This window comes from Scyliorhinus canicula, chromosome 11 (assembly GCF_902713615.1).
Source record: "Scyliorhinus canicula chromosome 11, sScyCan1.1, whole genome shotgun sequence".
Classification (NCBI taxonomy): Eukaryota; Metazoa; Chordata; class Chondrichthyes; order Carcharhiniformes; family Scyliorhinidae; genus Scyliorhinus; species Scyliorhinus canicula.
The window spans coordinates 36,646,122-36,670,570 of NC_052156.1; the positions used below are offsets into that span (position 1 = coordinate 36,646,122).

At 48.1% G+C, this 24,449-nt stretch overlaps 1 protein-coding gene across 1 annotated transcript in view; it reads left to right on the plus strand.

Moving 5' to 3' along the window:
• Positions 1 to 24,449, plus strand: part of LOC119973643 (voltage-dependent L-type calcium channel subunit alpha-1D-like) — an 863,992-nt gene that overhangs the window by 453,197 nt on the left and 386,346 nt on the right. The window contains exon 9 of the mRNA XM_038812023.1: positions 13,841 to 14,010. Within this exon, the coding sequence (XP_038667951.1) occupies positions 13,841 to 14,010 (170 nt within the window). The remainder of the gene's footprint in view (positions 1 to 13,840; positions 14,011 to 24,449) is intronic.

The following is a 24,449-nucleotide window of genomic DNA, read 5'->3' on the forward strand; positions in this document are numbered from 1 at the left end:
AGCGACCCCCGTGTCCCTCCACTCCAGCAAAATCCGTCTCCAGGCAACCAGGGAGGCAAAGGCCAAGACTTCAGCCTCTCTCACCCACTGGACTTCCGGGTCTTCCGACATTCTGAAAATCGCCACTTCTGGACTCGGGGCAACCTTCACCTTCAGTACGTCGGACATAACGTCTGCGAACTCCTGCCAGAATTCCTCCAGCTTCGGACAAGCGCAAAACATGTGGACATGGGTCGCCGGCCTCCTCGCGTACCGCCCGCACCTATCCTCCACCCCCTCGAAGAACCTGTTCATTCTGGCCACTGTCATATGTGTCCTATGGGCTACTTTAAATTGAATAAGGTTAAGCCTAGCACACGAAAAGGATGCATTCACTCTCCTCAGAGCCTTCTCCCATAACCCAGCCTCCAACTCCCATCCCAGCTCTTCCTCTTACTTCTGTTTAACTTCTCCTATCTGGGCTCCCTCATAATCCATTAATTCTTTATAAATCTCCGACACCCTACCCTTGCTAACTCCTGTTTTCGACACCACCTTGTCCTGCAGTCCCGAGGCAACAGGTCGGGAATGGGCGACACCTGCTTCACAACATAATCCTGTACTGTAAGTATCGGAACCCATTCCTGCTGTGCAGCTGTACTCCTCTTCTAATTCTAAGCTTGAGAAGCTGCCCTGCTCAATCACCCCCCCCCCCCCCCCCCCCCGCTCCCCGCCACGGCCTCGTCCGTGTTCCGTCAGCGCTTTCTTTTTTTTTAAATAATGCTTATTGGAATTTTTTACAGAAAATATAACAACAAACAATGAAATGCAACAAAATAACCCCATAATAACTGTAACACCCCCCAGACCGTATCAACGCATTTATTACATCCCCCCACCCCCCCCCAACCCCAATGAACAACAAAAAAAAACTTTAAAATAAATTAAAATTAAATAAACAAACATAGTCATCGCCCCCCCCCCCCCCCCCCCCCCCAACCCCCTGTCCCGTACCCTATCATTGAGCCAGAAAGTCGAGGAAAGGTTGCCACGCCTAAAGAACCCTTGTACCGATCCTCTCAGGGCGAATTTGACCCTCTCTAGCTTGATAAAACCCGCCATGTCATTGATCCAGGTCTCCACGCTGGGGGGCCTCGCATCCTTCCATTGTAGCAAGATCCTTCGCCGAGCTACTAGGGACGCAAAGGCCAGCACACCGGCCTCTTTCGCCTCCTGCACTCCCGGCTCCACCCCAACCCCAAAAATCGCGAGTCCCCATCCTGGCTTGACCCTGGATACCACCACCCTCGACACCGTCCTCGCCACCCCCTTCCAGAACTCCTCCAGTGCCGGGCATGCCCAGAACATATGGGCATGGTTCGCTGACTCCCCGAACACCTGACACACCTGTCTTCTCCCCCAAAGAACCTACTCATCCTAGACCCGGACATGTGGGCCCGGTGCAGCACCTTGAATTGGATGAGGCTAAGCCGCGCACATGAGCAGGAAGAATTAACTCTCTCCAGGGCATCAGCCCATGTCCCGTCTTTGATCTGTTCCCCCAGTTCCCCCTCCCACTTAGCCTTCAGCTCCTCTACTGACGCCTCCTCCACCTCCTGCATAACCTTGTAGATATCAGATATCTTCCCCTCTCCGACCCAGACCCCCGAAAGTACCCTGTCACTCACCCCCCTCGCGGGAAGCGAAGGGAATCCCTCCACCTGCCGTCTAGCAAACGCCTTTACCTGCAGATACCTGAACATGCCCCTCGGGGGGAGCCCAAATTTCTCCTCCAACTCCCCCAGGCTCGCAAACCTCCCATCAATAAACAGGTCCCTTAGCTGTCTGATGCCCGCTCTGTGCCATCCCTGGAACCCCCCATCAATTTTCCCCGGGACGAACTGATGGTTCCCCCTTAACGGAGCCTCCATCGAGCCCCCCACTTCTCCCCTATGTCGCCTCCACTGCCCCCAAATCTTGAGGGTAGCCGCCACCACTGGGCTCGTGGTATACCTCGTGGGAGGGAGCTGCCACGGCGCCGTTACCAGGGCCCCCAGGCTTGTATCTCCACAGGACGCCCTCTCCATCCATTTCCATGCTGCCCCCTCCCCCTCCAACACCCAAACACCCACTTGCGCACCATCGACACATTGGCCGCCCAATAATACCCCGAGAGATTGGGTAACGCCAGCACCCCCCCCCCCCCCTCCCCCCACCCCCATCTCTACCCCGCTCCAAGAAGACCCTCTTCACCCTCGGGGTCCCATGCGCCCAAACAAAGCTCATGATGCTGCTAGTCACCCTTCTAAAAAAGGCCCTAGGGATAAAGATGGGCAGACGCTGGAAGAGGAACAAGAACCTCGGGAGAACCGTCATTTTGACGGACTGCACTCTACCCGCCAACGACAGCGGCACCATGTCCCACCTTTTAAATTCCTCCTCCATCTGCTCCACCAGCCTGGTAAAATTGAGTTTATGGAGAGTCCCCCAACTCCTGGCCACCTGCACCCCCAGGTATCTGAAACTCTTCACTGCCCTCTTAAACGGGAGCCTCCCAATTCCCTCCTCTTGATCACCCGGGTGTACTACAAATACCTCGCTCTTGCCTAAATTTAACTTATAGCCCGAGAAGCCCCCAAATTCCGCCAACAGCTCCATCACCCCCGGCATTCCCCCTTCTGGGTCCGCCACATACAACAGCAGGTCGTCCGCATACAGTGATATCCGATGTTCCTCCCCACCCCGCACCAGACCCCTCCATCTCCCTGACTCCCTCAACGCCATAGCCAGAGGTTCAATCGCCAATGCAAAGAGCAAGGGGGACAGGGGGCAACCCTGCCTGGTCCCACAGTAGAGCCTAAAGTACTCCGATCTCCTTCCATTGGTAACTACACTCGCCATCGGAGCCACGTAGAGCAGCCTCACCCATTTGATGAATCCCTCCCCGAATCCGAACCGCTCCAGCACCTCCCACAGGTATCCCCACTCAACTCTATCAAACGCTTTCTCTGCATCCAGCGCCACCACTATCTCCGCCTCCCCCTCCACTGCCGGCATCATAATAACATTTAGCAATCTCCGCACATTTGTGTTGAGCTGCCGTCCCTTGACAAATCCTGTCTGATCCTATGTATCACCCCTGGCACACAATCCTCTATCCTGGTGGCCAGGATCTTCGCCAGCAACTTAGCGTCAACATTGAGGAGTGAGATAGGCCTGTATGATCCACACTGCAAGGGGTCCTTATCCCGCTTCAGGATCAGAGAGATCAGTGCCCGCGACATCGTCGTGGGCAAAGCTCCCCCCCTCCCATGCCTCATTGAAGGCTCGCACCAACAGGGGGCCCACCAGATCCGCATACTTTTTATAAAATTCCACCGGGAAACCATCCGGCCCCGACGCCTTACCTGACTGCATTTTTCCAATCCCCCTGACTAGCTCCTCCAACTCTATCGGAGTCCCCAGCCCCTCTACCAGCTCCTCTTGAACCTTTGGGAAACATAGCCTGTTCATGAAGCTCTCCATCCCCTCTCTCCCCACCGGAGGTTCCGACCGGTACAGTTCCTCGTAGAGTCCCTAAAGGCCCCATTTACTTCTGCCCCCTTCTGCACTACATTCCCACCCTTATCCGTCCCTCCACCAATTTCCCTAGCCGCATCCCGCCTACGGAGCTGATGTGCCAACATCCTGCTCGCCTTCTCCCCATATTCATATACCGCGCCCTGCGCCATCCTCCACTGTGTCTCCGCCTTTCTGGTGGTCAACAAGTCAAATTTGGCCTGCAAACTACGCCGTTCCCCCAGCAATCCCTCCTCCGGTGCCTCCGCGTATCTCCTGTCCACATCCAGGAGCTCCCCCACCGGTCTCTCCCTCTCCTTCCTCTCCCTCCTTTCCCTATGGGCCCGGATGGAGATCAGCTCCCCCGGATCACTGCTTTCAGAGCCTCCCAGACTATCCCCACCCGGACCTCCCCCGTGACGTTGGTATCAAGATACCCCTCAATACTTCCCCGGACCCTCCTACACACCTCCTCATCAGCCAGCATCCCCACATCCAGGCGCCAGAGCGGGCGCTGGTCCCGCACCTCCCCCATCTCCAGATCAACCCAGTGCGGAGCATGGTCTGAAATTGCTATGGCCGAATACTCGGCATCCTACACCTTCGGGATCAATCCCCTGCTCAGGACGAAAAAGTCTATTCGGGAACTGGACTGGTCCAGTGGGGGATCCAGTACTGTGTTAAAGTCTCCCCCCATGATCAGGCCCCCTGCCTCCAGGTCCGGAATGCGGCCCAACAAGCGCCTCATGAAGCCAGCATCATCCCAATTCGGGGCATATACATTAACCAGCACCACCTTCTCTCCTTGCAGCCTACCCTTCACCATAATATATCTACCCTCCTTGTCCGACACCACCTCAGCCGCCTCGAACGCCACCCTCTTTCCCACCAGAATCGCCTCCCCCCGGTTCTTCGCGTCTAATCCTGAGTGAAAAACCTGCCCCACCCACCCCTTCCTCAGACGAACCTGGTCCGCCACCTTCAAGTGGGTCTCCTGGAGCATAGCCATGTCTGCCGTCAGTCCCTTCAGATGAGAAAATACCCTAGTTCTCTTAACCGGCCCATTCAGCCCCCTCACGTTCCAGGTAATCAGCCGGATCAAAGGCAACCCGCCCCCCTCCCCCGCCGGCTAGCCATAGCTTATCGGCTGTTCGTCCCAGGCCAGCTCGCCCCGCCCGACCCGTTCCCCATGGCGATAACGCTTCTCCTCTACTCCCCCCGGCCCACACCAGCTCCTTCCTGGCCATTCCAGCAGCATCCCCCCCCCCCCCAGGCTAGGACCCCTCCTAGCCGCAACGCACCCTCCATGGTACTTCCGTGAGTCAGCTGACTTCTGCTGACCCCGGCGGCTCCCGCCAAAACCCATCCCCTCCCGGCATGGGGTCATCCCCCTCTTGCCACACCTCCTTGGCACTGCTTCAGCGTGGGAAAGAAAACCAGTAGAGGCCACGCCAGCTCCGCCCCCCCTGCCCCGCAGCGCGGAAACTATAGGAAAGCCCGCGCTTTCATACTGCTACACCCCACCCTTCTGATGCAGCTCCCCAAAATCCAGTTTCACCCCAACCCGCAGCCCCGTACAGAAGAGAACATATAAAACACAAACCCCCAACATTCCCCACATACCCCACAACCATACCCAACAGACAGACCCGCCCGGAAACAGAGCAGAAAAAAAACCAGCATAAAAAACACGTGTCAAAATTGCAGAACATCAACAGCGAAAAAAAAAAAACAGCAACGGCCATAGTGTGTCCCCAGACCCTAGTTCGAGTCCAGCTTCTCCACCTGTACAAAGGCCCTCGCCTCCTCCGGGGACTCGAAGTAATGGTGCCGGTCCTTATATGTCACCCACAGGCACGCAGGCTGCAGCATTCCAAATCTGACCTGCTTGACATGCAGTACCGCCTTCGTCCGGTTGAACCCGGCCCGCCGCTTAGCCACCTCCGCACTCCAGTCCTGGTAGATTCGCACTACCGAATTCTCCCACTTGCTGCTCCTCTCTTTCTTGGCCCAGCGCAGCACACACTCCCGGTCGCTGAATCGATGGAACCGCACCAGCACCGCCCGCGGGGGTTCATTTGCCTTGGGCCTCCTGGCCAGTACTCTGTGAGCTCCCTCAAGCTCCAGGGGCAAATGGAAGGACCCCGCTCCCATCAACATCGTGGTCACATACGATGTGAGATCCGACCCATCCAGCCCCTCCGCCAGGCCCAGGATCCTCAGATTCTTTCGCCTCGTGCGAACGTCCAGCTCCTCCAAGTGGTCTTGCCACTTTTTGTGGAGTGCTTCGTGCAACTCCACTTTCCCCACGAGGACCATGGCCTCCTCCTCCCGCTCAGCAGCCTGCTGCTGCAACTCCCGAATGGACACCTCCTGGGCCGCCTGGGTCTCAAGCAGCCTGTTGGTAGTCGCATTCAGGGAGTCCAGCAACTCAGCCTTCAGCTCCGCAAAACAGCGCAGGAGAGAAGCCTGCTGCTCCTGCGCCCACTTCCACCAGTCCTCGGGTGTTCCGCCGGCCGCCATTTTGTCCTTCTTCCCCCGCTTTTCTTGGGGAGCTGCTGCAGCTTTTTCCTTTGCCCCACTCCGGGTGAGCACCATAAATTATGGGGAATGCTCCTCTAGACACCCTCCCCCACCAGGATTCATCGAGACAGCGCCATTTGGGGCCCTCAAATCGGCCCAAAAGGCCTTAAGTAGCGGGAGCTGCCAAACGTGCGGCTTAGCTCCGCATAGCCGCAACCGGAAGTCCTCCCATCAGCGCTTTCTTTACCCGTGGGGATTTCCCTGCCCACACAAGCTCCAAAATCAAGGCATTCATTTTCCTAAAAAAGTCCCTCAGGATAAAAATCGTAAGGTTCTGAAAAACACTTTAAACGGTAGCTTGCCCAGCCTCCCCTCCTGTCCCCTTGCTTGGATCGGGAAGACCCTACTCTTCCCCATGTTTACCTTACACCCGGAAAACCGGGCAACTTCCTCTAAAATGCTCATGATTCCACCCCGCTCCTTCAACAAGCCTGCCTCCGTGACCTCCGAGTGACTCCTATCAACCCGCAGGATCTATTCCATCAGCCTAGCCATCTCTGCCCACTCCGTCCTATCCCTATGCACCCGGATCGATATAAACTCCGCCCTGATCAGTGCCTTAAGTGTATCCTATAGTGTGGCGAACAAAACCTCATCCGCCTTATTCAGCTCCACATAACCTCGAATCGCAGCCCTCACCTGCTTGCACACCTCCTCATCTGACAGCAAACCCACGTCTAAACTCCAATGCGGGGACTGGGCTCCTCTCCAGTCCACTTGCAAGTCCACTCAGTGCGGCTCATGGTCAGAGACGACAATCGCCAAATACTCTGAGTTGACCACCCCTATCAGCAGATTCTTATCCACCACAAAGTAATCGATCCATGTGTACACCCTGTGCATATGGGAGAAGTACGAAAAGAAAATCCCTTTGCCCTTGGCCTCCCAAACCTCCAGGGATCCACCCCCGCCATGCGCTCCATGAACCCCTTTAACTCATTCGCCACCGCTGACACCCTCCCCAACCACAGACTCAACCAATCCGGTCCTGGCTCAATAACCGTATTAAACCCCCCCCCCCCCCCCCCAAATAATCAACCGGTGCGAGTCTAAGAGTGGCAGCTTCCCAAACACCCGCCTCATGAATTTGACATCGTCCCAATTTTGGGCATACATGTTCATCACACTGACATCCCCTCCAATTTCCCACTTACCATCACGGGCCTTCCTCCTGGATCTGCTCTATATTCCCCACCTCAAACACAACTATCAGCACTGCTACTCCCCGTGTCTTCATATCCAACCCCGAGTGAAAAACCTGTCCAACCCACACCTTCCTCAGCCTTCTTTGAATCTTCAAAGCGTTTCCTGTAGTAATGTTACATCCGCGTTTAAGCTCCTCGGGTGTCGAACACTCGCGACCGCTTGACAGGCCCATTCAGCCCTCTTGCGATCCGTGTGGGCATCCCGCCCCCTCCTCCTGTCGATCAACCATAACCCTTCTTGGGCCAGCCTGCGTCCCGCAACCTACCTTCCTCCTTATTGCACATCAACTGCCCCACCAACGTCACCAGTTTTCTCCCCTAAATAAAACAACAATCCCATCCCCTCTAAAGCTCTAACCATCTGATCACCCCCCACTGCGCTCCCGTCAACTAGCCTGGCAGACCCTGCTCCTGGCGCCAAGCATCCTATCCCCTACTGATTCCCCTCCCTCCTGCTCGTGCACTGCCATAGTGCAATCAACAATAACAATGAAAAGAAGAATAAAATGTGCACTCACCCTCCACCGTCCTCTCTCCAAAGAACTCCACAGAAAAGCTAAACAGCTCCTAAGAGAAGAGAGGTTCTCCCCTGGCCATTACGGCAGGGAGAACGAACACCACCTCACACTTACTCCAAAGTTCAGTGAAACCCTGGAGCTATGAGGCAGCAAATCACTGTGCCACCATGTCACTCACATGACGCTTCCCTTCCAAAAATCAAAGGATCATGTCTAATTGCCTCTGCAAAAGACTCTAAAGGGGAGAAGGAGAACCCCTGCTTAGTTCCTTGGTGAAGGAATAATTCTCAAATGTATAATCATTTGTAAGCACTGCCAGAAGAGGACATTGGTACAGCATCTGTATCCTCTTAATATGGGTGGCAAGGTAGCATGGTGATTATCACAGTTGCTTCACAGCTCCAGGGTCCCAGGTTTGATTCCTGGCTTGGGTTACTATCTGTGTGGAGTTTGCACGTTCTCCCCGTGTCTATGTGGGTTTCCTCCAGGTGCTCCGGTGTCCTCCCACAGTCCAAAGATGTGCAGGTTAATGGGTGGCATGGTAGCACAGTGGTTATCACAGTTGCTTCACAGTTGCTTCACAGCTCCAAGGTCCCAGGTTTGATTCCTGGCTTGGGTCACTGTCTGCGTAGAGTTTGCACGTTCTCCCCGTGACTGAGTGGGTTTCCTCCGGATGCTCCGGTTTCCTCCCACAGTCCAAAGATGTGTAGGTTAGGTGGATTGGCCAATCTAAATTGCCCTTAGGTTAGATGGGGTTGCTGGGTTACGGGGATAGGGTGGAGGTATGGGCTTAAGTAGGGTGCTCTTTCCAAGAGCCGATGCAGATTCGATGGGCCAAATAGCCTCCTTCTGCACTGTAAATCTATGATTCTATATTCCCCTCCCAACCCAAATCTCTGCAGAGATTTCTGAATAGAACAAATAATTGAATTCCTCCCAGTCAAAAGCTTTCGCCCCGTTGAAGAAAATCACAAACCCATCTAACACCCATTTTTGAAAGACCTGAATAACATTCAGTAACCTCCAAACATTGTTGTAAGAGCTGCAGCCTTTTATTAACCCAGCCTGATCGCCCTGGATGATCAGCGGGTTCAAGATCCTTGCTCCCTGTGTGGATGAGAGCAGGGACAGTAGGGAGGATGAGCAAACTGACCACAGTCCAGCAGTACAGGTACAGGGAGACATTCAAGTGGGCGGAGAAAAAAGAAATTTAGTCATAGTTGGGGACAGTATAGTTAGGTGAATAAACACTGTTCTCTGTAGCAGGATAGAGAGACCCGACGGCTGTGTTGACAGAGTTTGAGACATTTAGTCCGGATTGGAGAGGAACTTGCAGTGGGAGGGGGAGGTTCCCATTGTCATTATCCATGTAGGTTCCAATAACATAGGTAGAATGAGGAAAGAGGTTCTGCATAGAGAGTTTGGTGAGCTAGGCACTAAATTGAACAACATAACCTCCAAGATCATAATCTGTGAGCTATGTGCAAATTGCCATTGGGTACATAAAATTAGAGAGATGAATACGTGGTTCAAAGACTGGTGTGGGAAAAGTGGGTTTTGGTTCATGGGGCACTGGCATCAGTACTGGGAAAAGTGGGGGCAGTACCGTTGGGACGGCCTACATCTGAACCGTGCTCTTGCAAACCACAGAACTGGGAAAGTAGAGAGGACCTTAAGCTAAATGGGGGGGGGGGGGGGGGGGGGGGGGGAGGGGGGGGATGGTTCTGTGGAGGGGTTATGTAGACTTGAAAAGCATTACAAGGCAGCTATTTTGGACATGATATCCAGAGTGTGAAAGGAAGGAACAGAGTGTACAAACATTAAAAAAGAAACAAATAGGGGCATCAAAAAGGGGGGAAAATGGTAACAAGGCAAAAATTAATGGTTTGTTACTTAAATGCACATAGCATTCAGCACAAAATAAATAATGGCACATATTGAGGTTAATGGGTATTATCGCCATCTTATCGCCATTACAGAGATGTGGTTACAGGGAGAACAAAACTCAGCAGGAAATATTCAGGGGTATGTGACTTTTCGTAAGAACAGGCAGGAAGGAAAAGGTGGTGGGGTAACTTTGTTAGCATGAGATGGAATAAGTACAATAGCAAGAAATGATCTTGGATCGCAAGATGTAGAATCCAATTGAGTGGAGAAACTGGTGAATTTGTTTTCAAGCCCGCAAACTGTAGCTATACTGCAGGATGCAAAATAAATCAACAGATAATAAAGGCATGTAAAAAAGGCAATACTTTAATTGTGGGTGGCTGTAATCTCCATGTAGAATGGAAAATCAAATTGGTAGTGATAGCCACGAGGAAGAATTCATCGAGCATATTCGGGACGGTTTCCCAGAGCAATATGTTGCAGATCCAAGCAGGGATCAGGCTATTTTGGATTTGGTAATGTGCAATGAGGCAGATTTAATAAACTGTATCAGAGTAAAAGATCACCAAGGAAGCAATCAATTTGAAAGTGAGAAACTTGGGTCAGAAACAACTGTGCTGCACAACAAGGGCAGAGTTGACTGGAGTGGATTGGGAAAGGGGTTTAGCAGGAAAGATGGTTGATCACTGATGGCAGATCTTTCTGAAATAGTTCATGACTCACTACAAAAATATATCTCAATAAGGAAGATGGATTCCAGGAAGGGGATAAATCAACCATGGTTAACCAAGGAAGTGAAGGATAGTATTAAACTGAAAGAAAAAAAACATATAATGTGGCAAAGATTATCGGCAAAGTCTTAAAAACCAACAAAAGATGACCAAAACCAATAAAGAGGGAGAATATAAACTGTGAGGGTAAACCAGCGAGTAATATAAAAATGGACAGAAAGAGTTTCTTTCAATGTATAACATGGATGGGAGAGGCCAAAGTGAACATAGATCATTTAGAGAAGGAGACTGGGAAAATAATAATGGGGAACCAGGAAATGGCAGAGGAGTTGAGCACATACTTTCATCAGTCTTTACAGTGGAAGACACAAATCACATTTCAAAAATAAATAATCAAGGAGCAGAATGGGGAGGGGTGTAGGAAATAAATTGAATAACAGTCACTAGGGAAATAGTACTAGGGGAAACCAATTGGGGAAAAAGGCCGATAAGCCCCCTGTACCTGATGGGTTGCATCCCAGGATATTAAAGGAAGTAGCTACAGAGATAGTGGATACAATGGTAGTAATCTTCCAAGAATCCTTAAATTCTGGGAAATCCCCAAAGGATTAGAAAACTGTCAATATAACACCTTTATTCAAAAAAGGAAGGAGGCAAAAAGCAACTAATTATAGTTCTGTCATTGAGAATTTGTTAGAGTTGATTATAAAGGATGCAATAGCAGAGCATTTAGAAATGCATAATATAATCAAGCAGACTCAGCATGGCTTCATGAAGGGGAAACCATGCCTGAGAAATTTATTAGAATCTTTTGAGGTGGTAACGAGCAGGATAGATGATGGGGAAAAAAGCGGGCAATAAGGTACCGCACAAAAGGACACTTAATAAGATAAGCGGCCATGGTGTTGAGGGTAGTATATTAGCATGGATAGAGGATTGGCTAACTGATAGAAGACAGACAGTTGGTATAAGAGGAGCTTTTTCATGATGGCAACCTGTAACTAGTGGAGTGCCACAGAGATCAGTGCCACAATTATTCACAATATATGTTAATGACTTTGAAATGGGATGCGAATGCACTATTGCCGGGTTTCTGAATGACACAAAAATATGTGAGGAGGCAAATGGTGAGGATGACACAAAGAGGCTACAAAGAAACATACACAGGTTAGGTATTATGGAATATAATGTAGGAAAATATGAAGTTATGCACTTTGGTGGGAAAAATAAAGGAACTAATATTATTTAAATGGAGAAAGACTGCATAAAACTGAAGCACAGAGGGATTTGGGGGTCATTGTGCAAAAATCAGAAAAAGCTAGCATGCAAGAACAGCAGGTAATTGGGAAGGCAAAAGGAATGTTGGCTTTGATTTCAAAGAGAATGGAGTATAAAAATAGGGAAGTCCTGCTAAAACTACAAGGCTCTAGTTAGATCACACCTAGAATACTGTGAACAGTTATGGTCCCGTTATCTAAGGAAAGATATACTGAAATCGGAGGCTGTCCAGAGAAGGCTCACATGGTTGCTCTTGGGTATGGAGGGATTTTCTTATGAGGAGAGGTTGAGTAGATTGGGCCTGTAATCATTGAAGTTTAGAAGAATGAGCGGTGACGTTATTGAGACATATAGGATTCTCAGAGGGCATGATAGGGTAGATGCTGAAAGAACGTTTCATCTAATGGACGAGTGTAGGACCAGAGGGCATAACCTCAGAATAAGAGGTCATCCATTGAAGACAGGGGAGGAATTTCTCCTCTCGGAGGATAGTAAATATGTGGAATTTGTTACCTCAGAGAGCTGCCAAGGCTGGCTGTTAGGTATGTTCAAGCTGAGATAAACAGATTTTTAATCAGCAAGGGAATCAAGTGTTATGGGGATAAGGCAGGAAAGTGGAGTTAAGATTATCAGACCAACCATGATCGCATTGGATATGGAAGCAGAAGTGGCCTACTTTGCTCCTACATCTTATGGACTTATGGTCTAATTTCCTCCAATAGCTCATTTATAATAATTTAAACCCGCCCTCCTGGCTACATCGGGGGTTAAAGATTAACCTCCTGAATAACACCAGAATGACAGGGAGTGGGATAGCTTGATCTTGGTTTCAGACAATGCTCGGCACAACATCGAGGGCCGAAGGGCCTGTTCTGTGCTGTACTGTTCTATGTTCTATGTTCTGTCCAATTGCTGTGATAACATGATGGGTGCAAAGGGCAAGGACTTTTGTTCTTTCATGGCATGTGAGCATCACCGGTAAGGCCAGCATTTATTGCCATTCTTAATTGCGCTGAAAAGGTTGTGGTGAACCACACATGGGTAACAATTTTTGGAATGCTCGAATCATCGTTGAACTTTTTCTGTGTACTTACCAATAGCAGTTTGGTAAACCATTGTTAAAATCCTAAGAGTTGGCCTTCCCCATTTTTCTGAGTAGTGCCATGGCTGAAAATGTGAAAATACTAAAATGTATGTTTCTGCATAAATGGCGTACCAAGCAGAGAGGTACACATGTGACATGCTGTTATTGTGGAACTTCATTTATCTCCTCATTAGCTTCTAATATTCTTTTTTTTCATAAATGTTTTTATTGGGTTTTTGAACAAAGTATATTTACTGTTATGTACACAGAATAAAATATATATATATATGCATAGAAGAGAAGGGAACACGCACAAAAAAAAATTAGAATAAAATAACTGGTAGGGTATTATGCACTAGCTCCACAACAGCAACTCTGTACAATTGGCAATATTATTTTTAACACATAGTAGGCATCTGTTTGTAGCTGCTAATGAACCACAAGATTATCCAGAAACAAGCTGCTTTATATACAGATATGCAGGGAGATGTTTGTACAGTGGACCCTGATTTTCGTAGACTAATTTTTGTGGGCACCTGCTTTACACTTATGGAGCATTCAAATCAAAATGGTAGTGCCCTGGTTATTAGTGAGAACAGAGCAATAAATGTTCAACATGCTACCACACCTTTGCTGCCCATGGAGATGAAAAGTGACTGCCACGACAGGTGGGTAAGAGCGATAGTGATCCTATCTTTCCTGCAGGATGTTAATGAACTAATTGTGCAATAGATTTGTGGTCATGGTTTTCTATTGCTGGCCCACAAATTACCAAACTTATTTGTATTCAATTCCATAAGTTGCCAGTGTTGTTCAATCTGAAATGCACTCAGCGACTATGATTATTAACTTTTGTTCGAAAGGTGGATGTATAAAATTAACATTACTCTATTGCAGAATATGTTGTATGTTTGGGGTTATATTTAAAGTCAACACTAATAATTAGCAATTAAATAATAATAATTGAGATCCTTTTTTCTATGTCACCATAATTTCCTATTATTATGAAACTTGCAGTGAATTTTCTAAGGAAAGAGAAAAGGCCAAGGCCAGAGGAGACTTTCAGAAACTACGTGAGAAACAACAATTGGAAGAGGACCTTAAGGGCTATCTGGACTGGATCACTCAGGCAGAAGATATTGATCCTGAGAATGAGGAAGACATTGAGAGTGCAGAGAAGCGAAATCGTACGTATCTTCCTTTATTAATACACCCTGAACATAAAATTGACAAACGCCAAAAATTATTTTGTTTAATTTGTTGCAGCTTGAAGTTGAAAAACTGCATGGACTAAGTTTGATCAGATTTATTTTTCATGCCTAGATTTGATTTGATTTGTTTTTGCAATGTGGTGTAAGGTGGAAAAGAATTCATAGTAGTCTTTGCTTTATTAATATTTACTATGCCCGAATAGTTTTCTGACATCACGGACAAGATTTCAACTCAATCAAACTTATACAGAGTTACAATTGGATCTATGTTACTGACAGGAAGCCTAACCCCTTGGTAGCATGAAACCAGAAAGTTGACAATTACATGCCGATTAAGAGGTCACCCATGTAATTTGGACAGTGAAGTAGCTGAGCAAAATGCTAATTTATTAGGGTGGGTGCTGGAAAGCTGGTTTGGAGAGATTGTAGGATCTCTTATTTTATCTTCTAATGAGAGTCGCTAATCTGGTTGATTGGAGGTGTCAAAAATACAACTTTAATGCTAATTATTCACTTGAATAAGAACTGAATCAAAACGTAGAAATTAAATATCAAACAATACATACAAGGGTCAAGTACATGGCAAAAAATACATTAAACATAAAAGCATAAGGAGATCACTTGAAATACAAACAATGGATAGATGATTCAAGAATTCAGGAAGGCAGGAAGCTGACCTCAGCCACGTGGTCTTACTTTAAGAGAATCCTTATCGATAGTCTAATCACTCATTTACTCTCATTGGTTTCTAATTCTCCGCTAAGACCTCCTGACCTGTTCAAATAGATGTCTGTTACTTAGAGGATGATTTTTTAAGCAAACATTGGCCATTACTTAAGGTTTACTGATGTCCATCAAAGTTAATTCAATATCTATGTGCGCAGCCTCATGAAAATAGGCTTCTCACGCCACTGCTGACCATAGACCTTGCTGTAACTAATTAGTTGATACATTCTGATTGCTAAATGCACCAAAATATAGTAGTCTATTCATTATATGAAACATTCACAGAAACAATGTCCAGGTTTCCACAGACAAGATACTAGAGTTCAGTAGTTAATTGATTAAGAATAATAATCTTTATTATTGTCACAAGTAGGCTTGCATTAACACTGCAATGAAGTTACTGTGAAAATCCCCTAGTCGCCTAACTCCAATGTCTGTTCAGGTACACTGAGGGAGAATTCATAATCTCCAAGTTACCTAACAGCACGTCTTTCAGGACTTGTGGATGGAAACCCGAGTACCTGCAGGAAACCCACGCAGACACAGGGAGAATGTGCAGACTCCGCACAGCCAGTGATCCAAGCTGGGATTCAAACCTGGATAGGCTTCCTGGGACTGTGAAGCAACAGTGCTAATCATTGTGCTGCCGTGCTGTTTATCCAAAACAGTGACTGTATTTTCACAGTCAAGGAATGTTTTACAATTTCACTCTTTAGCTATGCATTCAATTAGCACCTAAAACCATGAATAAATCAATGAATCAATAATCTATCGGAGATGTAAAGCTAAACATAAATGATTATTCCATTTTGTTTGTGAATTTGTTCTATTGTTTGTACTGATTGTTTCATATCTTATACATTTAAAGCAAAATATGTGTCTTTTGGATTGTTAAAGATTGTATATGAAATGCCGCCAAATTGATGGGCACTGAAAAAACATAATTTTTTGCTTCTGACATGGGCTTTTGAAAAATAAATTGTGGAATCGCTCTGAGCTAAAACGTTAAACCTTTCAATAATTCTATATCATTTCCCTTTGGTTAACTCTGTGGGGGTGAGAATGCAGCCCAAGGTATCTCTGGAGCTCAGAGGCCCTGTAGTATTGGGCATAGGAGCCTGAAGCAGTAGTGTCCAATGAATGATGTATTCCATAGTGTGATCCAAAAATGTTTTGAGTTCAAAGAGCTTGTGCAATCACTCTGAGAAAGGCTCATTAAGTCCACAGTTTCCATCTAAATTAAGATAGATCTCGTAATATGGTGAGGCAGAAAATGAGGAGAAGCACATTAAAATAAATTGCATGTTCCTCGATGGGCCGAGTCACTTCCTTCTGCACGGTCGGGATTCTAAGATTCTAAGAGCAATGAGCAGTCCTTTACCAACTGCTGACTACTGTTATTCTGATCCCCAATTCTGTGGCCCCAGGGGCAACGGGGCACAAACGTACTGAAAATAAGTTTACCTCACACTATTAGTTGAGGTTAATTCAGTAGGATTCAGGTGTAGAGAGCCTCTGAGGAGCAATGGTTCCTTGGATGCACGTGCCAGTGCCACATTATTCAACTCAAGTTTTATTGGTAATATCTTAAGATAGATAAGCTAGTTTTGTCATATTGCTCCAGAATGTTTCCTCAAATGTTTGCTCCTTTCTTCATATTATCTTGATGTCAGTGTCTAATGAATTTACTATTCCAAGACAAATGCCAGATTGTAGTGTGCAAAATGTCTCTAATCTGTCAAAGATTCTCATGAGTCATAGCTTTCAAAGATGCAAACAGTAACCAAATTTATTTTAGGATAACATAATGACAAAATAGATTTATTTGACACGCTGTAACCTTTATTCAATCTGTTTAATTAGTTTAGCATCGAACATACTGAACCATGCACGTATATGGCTACAATGGTACATATAAACTCTGATTTTAAATTAAGGCAAAAACTGGCAAGGCACGGGGCTAGAAACAAGCTTTCTTTGAATTGCGAGCATATGGTCCCGTCAGTTTCAAATCCTGAGCCTTATTTTAATATGATTAATGGTTTGCTCACCTGATCGTGTTGTGAACATGCTTGCTTATTTTCACTGCACGATCACTGCTGAGCTATTTAAAGTGCAAATGCACCTCTTAATGTGAAGTTGCGTTCTTCTAACAGATTTATTTAGAAAAGTGTGCAAACAATTCTCTTGGCAGAAATAAGTCAGAAGGTTGTCCCTGGGATATTTTCTCCAATCCAAGAATTCTTTGTGGAGGAGGAACACTGAAGAACTGTTCCCCAGTGAAGTGTTGGCTAGTGTAGACTTGAGAGATGAACAGACACTTCCAACACTGATGAAGGTTCAACTCAATTTTATTAACTACTTCTAACTAACTAACACACGATGACTGTAGGTCTGAATGATGCTAACATAAACTAGAGACCTAAGCCTTGTCCGAACCAGTTTATTCTCTCAGCACGTGGTGTGAGTCTGTGCTGGGCTGGATGAGTTCTTGTTACACTCAGAGGCAGCACCCAGAATGAGCGGGAACCATGGTGCCCTCTGCCTTTATAGTGTGTGTATTCTAACCGGTGATTGGCTGTGGTTTTGTACATGTTGATTGGTCCCTGTGTGTGTCCATCAGTGTGTGTCTGCACCATGATATACTGGCGTATATTATGACATCCCCCTTTTATTAAAGAAATGTTGATATAGGCATAAATAGTGTGGGTGTGTGGAGAATGTACCTAGCTACGTGTGAGGTGCAAAGACATATGTACAAAGCTATATACAGGGAACAAGACTATTTACAGAGGAAGGTGCCTGGTGCAGATGACTACCATGAACTGGAACAACCAACGAATCTATTTACAAATCACTGGATAACGAATGCAAAAGTAAAGGATATAGGAAAAAAAAACATTTCAGAGAGTCCACATGTGTACAGAGTTCATAAGTTCAGTCACTGAGGTGGGCGACGAACTCTGGTTGACTGCCTCAAGGGTGGGGCAATGGCTGGCGCCTCAGGAGCCGGGAGGGCTGCAGCACTGTTAGGGGCAGGCAGAGTGACCGGAAATGCCACACAGTCCACGGCGGGATCAGTAAAAGAGCTGGTCGGAGAATCCCGTGACGACCCTGGAGCCAGGTGAAGAGCACGCCTGTTGCTGCGCCGAATGGATCCATCCGGTAAGCAGACCAGGAAGGAGTGGGGGGGGCCACCTGCCTTAGAACGACAGCAGGCGCAGACCAGCCACCATCCGGGAGGTGGATGCGAACCTTGTCGCGTGGATGGATGTCGGGAAGGTCAGCAACCCGTGAGATGCCCACTTTGGTCCAAGGCGATGTGACGAGCTCATGGGGCATCAGGGTCTCCCGTGGTTGGGCGAGCTGAAAACGCTGGCAGGTAGAGCAGTTGAGCACCACATTGGCGATGTCATTATTGATGCCCGGCCAGTAGACGGCTTCTCTGGCCCTGCGGCGGCACTTCTCGATTCCTAAATGGCCTTCATGGAGTTGCTCCAACACTAGCTGGCGCATGCTTTGTGGGACGACGATGCGATCCAATTTCAGGAGCACACCGTCGACAACCGCCAGGCCATCGCGGATGTTGTAAAATTGCGGGCATTGGCCCTTGAGCCACCCGTCTGACATTAGGCGCATCACCCGCTGCAGAAGTGGATCAGCCGCTGTCTCGCAGCGAATTTGCGTCAGTCGTGCATCCGTAGCTGGCAAATGGTAGGCTGCAAACTGAACGTGTGCGCCTATTTGGCAAATGAAGCCGTCATGATCACATGGAGTTGTGATTGACCTTGAGAGGGCATCAGCAACGGCAAGGTCCTTGCCAAGGGTATAGATCAGTTGAAAGTCGTACCTGCGCAGCTTGAGTACGATATGCTGGAGGCGAGACGTCATGTCATTCAAGTCCTTTTTGATAATATTTACAAGGGGGCGGTGGTCGGTTTCAACCGTGAACTGCGGAAGTCCATAGACGTAGTCGTGGATCTTCACGACTCCAGTGAGAAGGCCGAGACACACTTTCTCAATTTGCACATAACGCTGCTCTCTGGGAGTCATTGCCCACGACGCATACGCAACGGGGGCCCATGACGAGGCCTCGTCTCGTTGCAGGAGCACGGCACCAATCCCCGACTGACTGGCATCAGTAGAGATTTTGGTCTCTTTGGTCGGGTCAAAAAAGGCCAACACTGGGGCCGTGGAAAGCTTGGCCTTCAGCTCCTGCCAATTACGCTCATGAGCAGGGAGCCATTGGAAATCTGTGGTTTTGCGAATCAGGTCTCTGAGGGCCGTGGTGTGTGAGGCAAGATTCGGGTTGAACTTCCCGAGGAAATTCACCATACCCAGGAACCGCTTTCTTGTCCTCGGGCGTCTTCATAGACGTGATTGCTGCAACCTTATCCTCGTCCGGATGCACCCCCTGGTGGGAGATGTGATCCCCCAGAAACTTGATACTCGACTGGCCGAAGGGGCATTTGGCCCTATTGAGGCGGAGGCCGTGTTTGTGGACGCGCCTGAAAACACGCTGAAGGCGGGCAATGTGTTCCTGCGGGGTGGTTGACCAGATAATAATGTCGTCGACATATACCCGGACGCCGTCAATCCCCTCCTTTTGTGAGGGCCACGAAGAATCCAGCATGAGTCTTCAGGATACAAAGAAATAACATTTATTTACAATAGCATATATATACAACAGCAGCCACTTCCCTTGCAGCTAACTCCTCTCTCTGCTGGTTCCAAACTGGCCAGCTTTATTTATACAGGGAGTCTGCTAATCACTTCTCCGCCCCCCTCATTGGGGAAGCTCATACTCCCACAGGATTGTGGGATTGTCATTAGTCCCCAGCCAATGGTAAGCAGGCAGGTTATAACACCTCCATCATCTGCTCCATGATCCGGTGGAAAACTTTGGACGCAGAGATGAAGCCGAATGGCATCCGGTTGTAGCAGAACCTGCCAAAGGGTGTATTGAACGTACACAGCTTCCTGCTTGACTCATCTAGTTGGATCTGCCAGAAACCCTTCGAGGCATCCAGTTTTGAGAATAGTTAGGCGTGGGCCATCTCGGACGTGAGCTCCTCACATTTTGGAATCAGGTAGTGCTCCCGCATGATATTCTGATTCAGATCTTTAGGATCAATATAGATCCGCAGCTCGCCGGGCGGCTTTTTGACGCAGACCATGGAGCTTACCCAGTCTGGGTTCCATGACCATAGAAATGACTCCTTGGTTCTGGAGGTCCTGGAGCTGTTACTTGAGGGGCGCTGGGACTCTGCGAGGTGCGTGAACGACAGGCGTGGCGTTGGGCTTGAGTAAGATTTTGTACGTGTAGGGGAGCATGCCCATGCCCTCGAAAACATCATGGTATTGCTGGACGATGGAGTCGAGTTGCGCACTGAAGTCTGTATCAGAGGATGCAGACACGTCGCTTGAAGAGAGAGAGTGTACTCTCTGCACTAAGTGGAGCAGCTTGCATGCCTGCGCTCTCGAACGGGAGAATGACTGTGTGAGCATGATGTGTCACCTCAAGGCAGCAGGAGCCGCTGGTGGCGATGGCATTGCCATTGTAGTCCAGCAATTTACACACAGATGGCAGGACAGCAGGCTGTACGCAGAGCTTGCGAAAATGAGACGACGCGATGAGATTGGCAGAAGCGCCAGTGTCCAGACGGAACCTGACAATGGACCGGTTGACCGTAAGGGTGGCACACCACTCATCATCCTGGCTGATCGGGAACCGTGGTTCCCTCTGCCTTTATAGTGTGTGTATTCTAACTGGTGATTGGCTGCGGTGTTTGTACATGTTGATTGGTCCCTGTGTGTGTCCATCAGTGTGTGTCTGTACCATGATATACTGGTGTATATTATGACACCCAGCATCTGCAGTAGGATCTTCATGGTGACTGTCCAGTAGCCTTAGACGGAGGAGGCTGAGAGGGTCAGTGCAAGCAGCAGTATCTTCGACACCTGGGTGCAGCCCTCTGTGAGATGATATTGCATCCTTTAAAATAGACTCTAGTATTTTTCCTATTACTGATGTTAGGCTAACCAATCTGTAATTCACTGTTTTCTCCGTCCATCCTTTTTTAAATAGTGGGGTAATATTTGTCACTCTCCAGTCTGCTGGGACTGTTCTAGAATCCACAGAATTTTGGAAGATGACAACCAATGCATCCACTGTTTTCATGGCCACCTCCTTTAGTGCCCTAGCATGTAGATTATCAGGATTTGGGGATTTATCAGCTCTCAATCCCATTAATATCGCCAGAACAATTTTAAAAAATAATACGAATTTCCTTCAATTCCTCCTTCTCCGCCAGATCCTTAATTCCTTAGCATTTCTGTGAAATTATTTGTGACCTCCTCCATTAAGATAGAACTAAAATAGTTGTTTAATTGCTCTGTCATTTTGTTGTTCTCCATTATAAATTATCCGGTTTTGGACTGTAAGAGACCTACATTTATCTTCACTAATCTTTTTCTTTTTATATACTTATGGGTACTTTTACAGTCCGCTTTTATGTTACTTGCAAGTTTACTCTCATATTCTATGTTTACCCTCTTAATCAATTTTTTGTCCTCCTTTGCTGAATATAGCCTTCTCACAATCTCTAACCTTGCTACTTTTTCGAGTAATTTTACATGACTCCTCTTGCGACCTAATACTATCCTTAATTTCTTTTGTAAGCCATGGATGGGACGCTTTCTTGTTGTGTTTTTGCATCAGAAAAGAATATATAACTGTTGCAATGCATACATTTGTTCCTTAAATGTTAGCCATAATGCGCATTAAAGGAATAGAACAGGGGTTCTCTCTTAGAATCATAGAATCCCTACTGTACAGAAGGAGGCCATTCAGCTGATTAGGTCTGCACTGATGCACTCCACCCTATACCTGTAACCTAATCTCCATATCCATGGACACTAAGGGACAAGTTATCATGGTCCATGCACCTAAGCTACACATCTTTTTGACTGTGGGAGGAAACAGGAGAACCCGGAGGAAACCCAAGCAGACACAAGCAGAAAGTGCAAAATCCACAGTCACCCAAGGCCGAAATTTAACTCGGGGCTCTGGCATTATGATCCAGCAGTGCTAACCACAGTGCCACCGTGCTTCCCTTATCAAGTCAGTGACAGTAGGGGCAGCATGGTGGCCTAGTGGTTAGCACAACCGCCTCACGGCGCTGAGGTCCCAGGTTCGATCCCGGCTCTGGGTCACTGTCCGTGTGAAGTTTGCACATTCTCCCCATGTCTGCGTGTATTTCGCCCCCACAACCCAAAAATGTGCAGAGTAGGTGGATTGGCCATGCTAAATTGCCCCTTAATTGGAAAAAATAATTGGGTAATCTAAATTTATAAAAAAAAGTCAGTGACAGTACAATCACAAGGGCACAGTGCAACATCTTCTCATTCTAAACATATGCACCTCTTCCTTTACATCTTTATGAGAGATTAACAGCATTCCTTTCTTACATCCTAGTACGAGCACCATCAGCAACGTTTCTCAGGACACCTTCCTTAATTAATAATCCAAACACTTGAGTTTCCAATTGCTACTTTCCTATTCTCATTCCACCTTGCTTCAATGCCAGCTGTGTCTCTCTCACCTCTGAGTCAGAAGGTTGTTGGTTCAAGTCCACCCCAGAGACTTGAGCTCAAAAAAACTAGACTGATACTCCAGTACTTTCTCAGGGGAATGCGGCACTGTGCGAGATGCCATATTTTAGACAGTAAGTTACATTGAGACCTTGCCTGCCCTTTCAAATAGATCCACAATAGATCCTGTGCGCATTATTCAAACAAGTGTAGAAGACCTATCCTTATTGCTATAGCCAATATTTATTGTCAGGTTTATGCGCTCCATTTGATCCTCACACTCACATTTCACAGCTTTCACATATGCCAGCTATTCATTTATGACCTGCACCCAAACACATTGCAACCTACGCACTGACATTCCCTTCTCTCTCTTGCAGTTCGAGATGGCACATAATAGGAGAGGACAGCAAAGAGCTAGTAGCAGAGAGGCACAGGTGCACATCCTCAACTCCATGGAGGAAATAGTGCTCTGAATTATTGGCACAGTGACTAGCACTGCTTGCACCGTACCAGGGATCCAGGTTCAATTCTTTTTTTTTAACAAACAATTTTATTGAGGTATTTTAGGCATATAGAAAAAGTGACATTGTACAGTACAAAAAAAAGAAGTCAAGACACAAATCAAACATAGTGCAAACCATGGGTCTGTTCAGGCACAGACCTGCCTCAATATCCCCCTACTCTACTCTACTCTACCCTAGCCCCCCCCCCCCCCCCCCCCCACCTGCTGACGCTTACTCCTCTGCGAATAAGTCAATAAATGGCTGCCGCCTTCGGGCGAACCCTAATAGCGAACCTCTCAACTTTCTCTAGGCCAAAAAGCTCGCCATGTCCGATAGCCATACCTCAGCCCTCGGAGTCTTTGAGTCCCTCCATGCCAACAATATTCGTCGCTGGGCTACCAGGGAAGCAAAGGCCAGAATGTCGGCCTCTCTCTCTTCCTGGACTCCCGGGTCCTCCGAAACCCCAAAGATTGCCACCTCAGGGCTCATTATCACCCCAGTTTTCAATGCCCAGGACATGACATCTGCGAATCCCTGCCAATACCCTCTGAGTTTAGGGCATGACCAGAACATGTGTACATGGCTAGCCGGCCCTCCTGTACATCTAGTACACTTGTCCTCCAGCCCGAAGAATGTGCTCATCCGGGCCCCCGTCATGTGGGCCCGGTTTAAACTGGATCAGGCTGAGCCTGGTGCATGTTGCGGTCGTGTTCACTCTGCTCAGTGCTTCTGCCCAGATACCATCCTCTCTCTCGTCTCCCCCCCCCCCCCCCCCCCCCCCCCCCCCGAGCTCCTCTTCCTACTTAAGCTTCAGGTCCTCGGTCTGCGTATCCGCAGCTCCCATTAGTTCCTTGTAGACGTCTGAGACTCTACCCTCTCCCACCTCTCCCCTAGAAACTACCCTGTCCTGCCTCCCCTTCGGCGGGAGACGTGGGGAGGACAGCACCAGTCTGCGTACAAAATCTCGCACCTGTAAGTTTCTAAAGTCGTTCCCTCTCGCCAGCCCAAACTTCGCCTCCAGCGCTCTCATGCTCGGAAAGCCCCCTTCCAGGAACAGATCCCCCATCCTCACAATCCCCGCCCTCCTCCACAGTCGATACCCCCGGTCCATGTTCCCCGGGGCAAATCGGTGGTTGCCGCAGATTGGGGTCCACACCGATGCTCTTACCTCCCCTACATGCCTCCTCCACAGGCCCCAGATCCGAAGAGCCGCCACCACTACCGGGCTGGTGGAGTACCGTGCCGACGGAAGCGGCAGAGGCGCCGTGACCAGGGCTGCTAAGCTAGTGCCCCGGCACGAAGCAGCCTCCACCTGCTTCCAAACCGACCCCGCATCTACCATCCATTTCCTTATCATCGCTATGTTGGCCGCCCAGTAATAGTTGCTGAAGTTCGGCAACGCCAGCCCCCCTTCTCTGTTCCTTTCAAGCATCATTCTCTTCACCCGCGGGGACTTCCCTGCCCATACAAATCCCAGAATAATTTTATTCAACCTCTTAAAGAAGGACCGCGGGATAAAGATGGGGAGACACTGAAAAACAAACAAGAACCTCGGGAGAATTGGCATCTTAACAGTCTGCACCCTCCCCA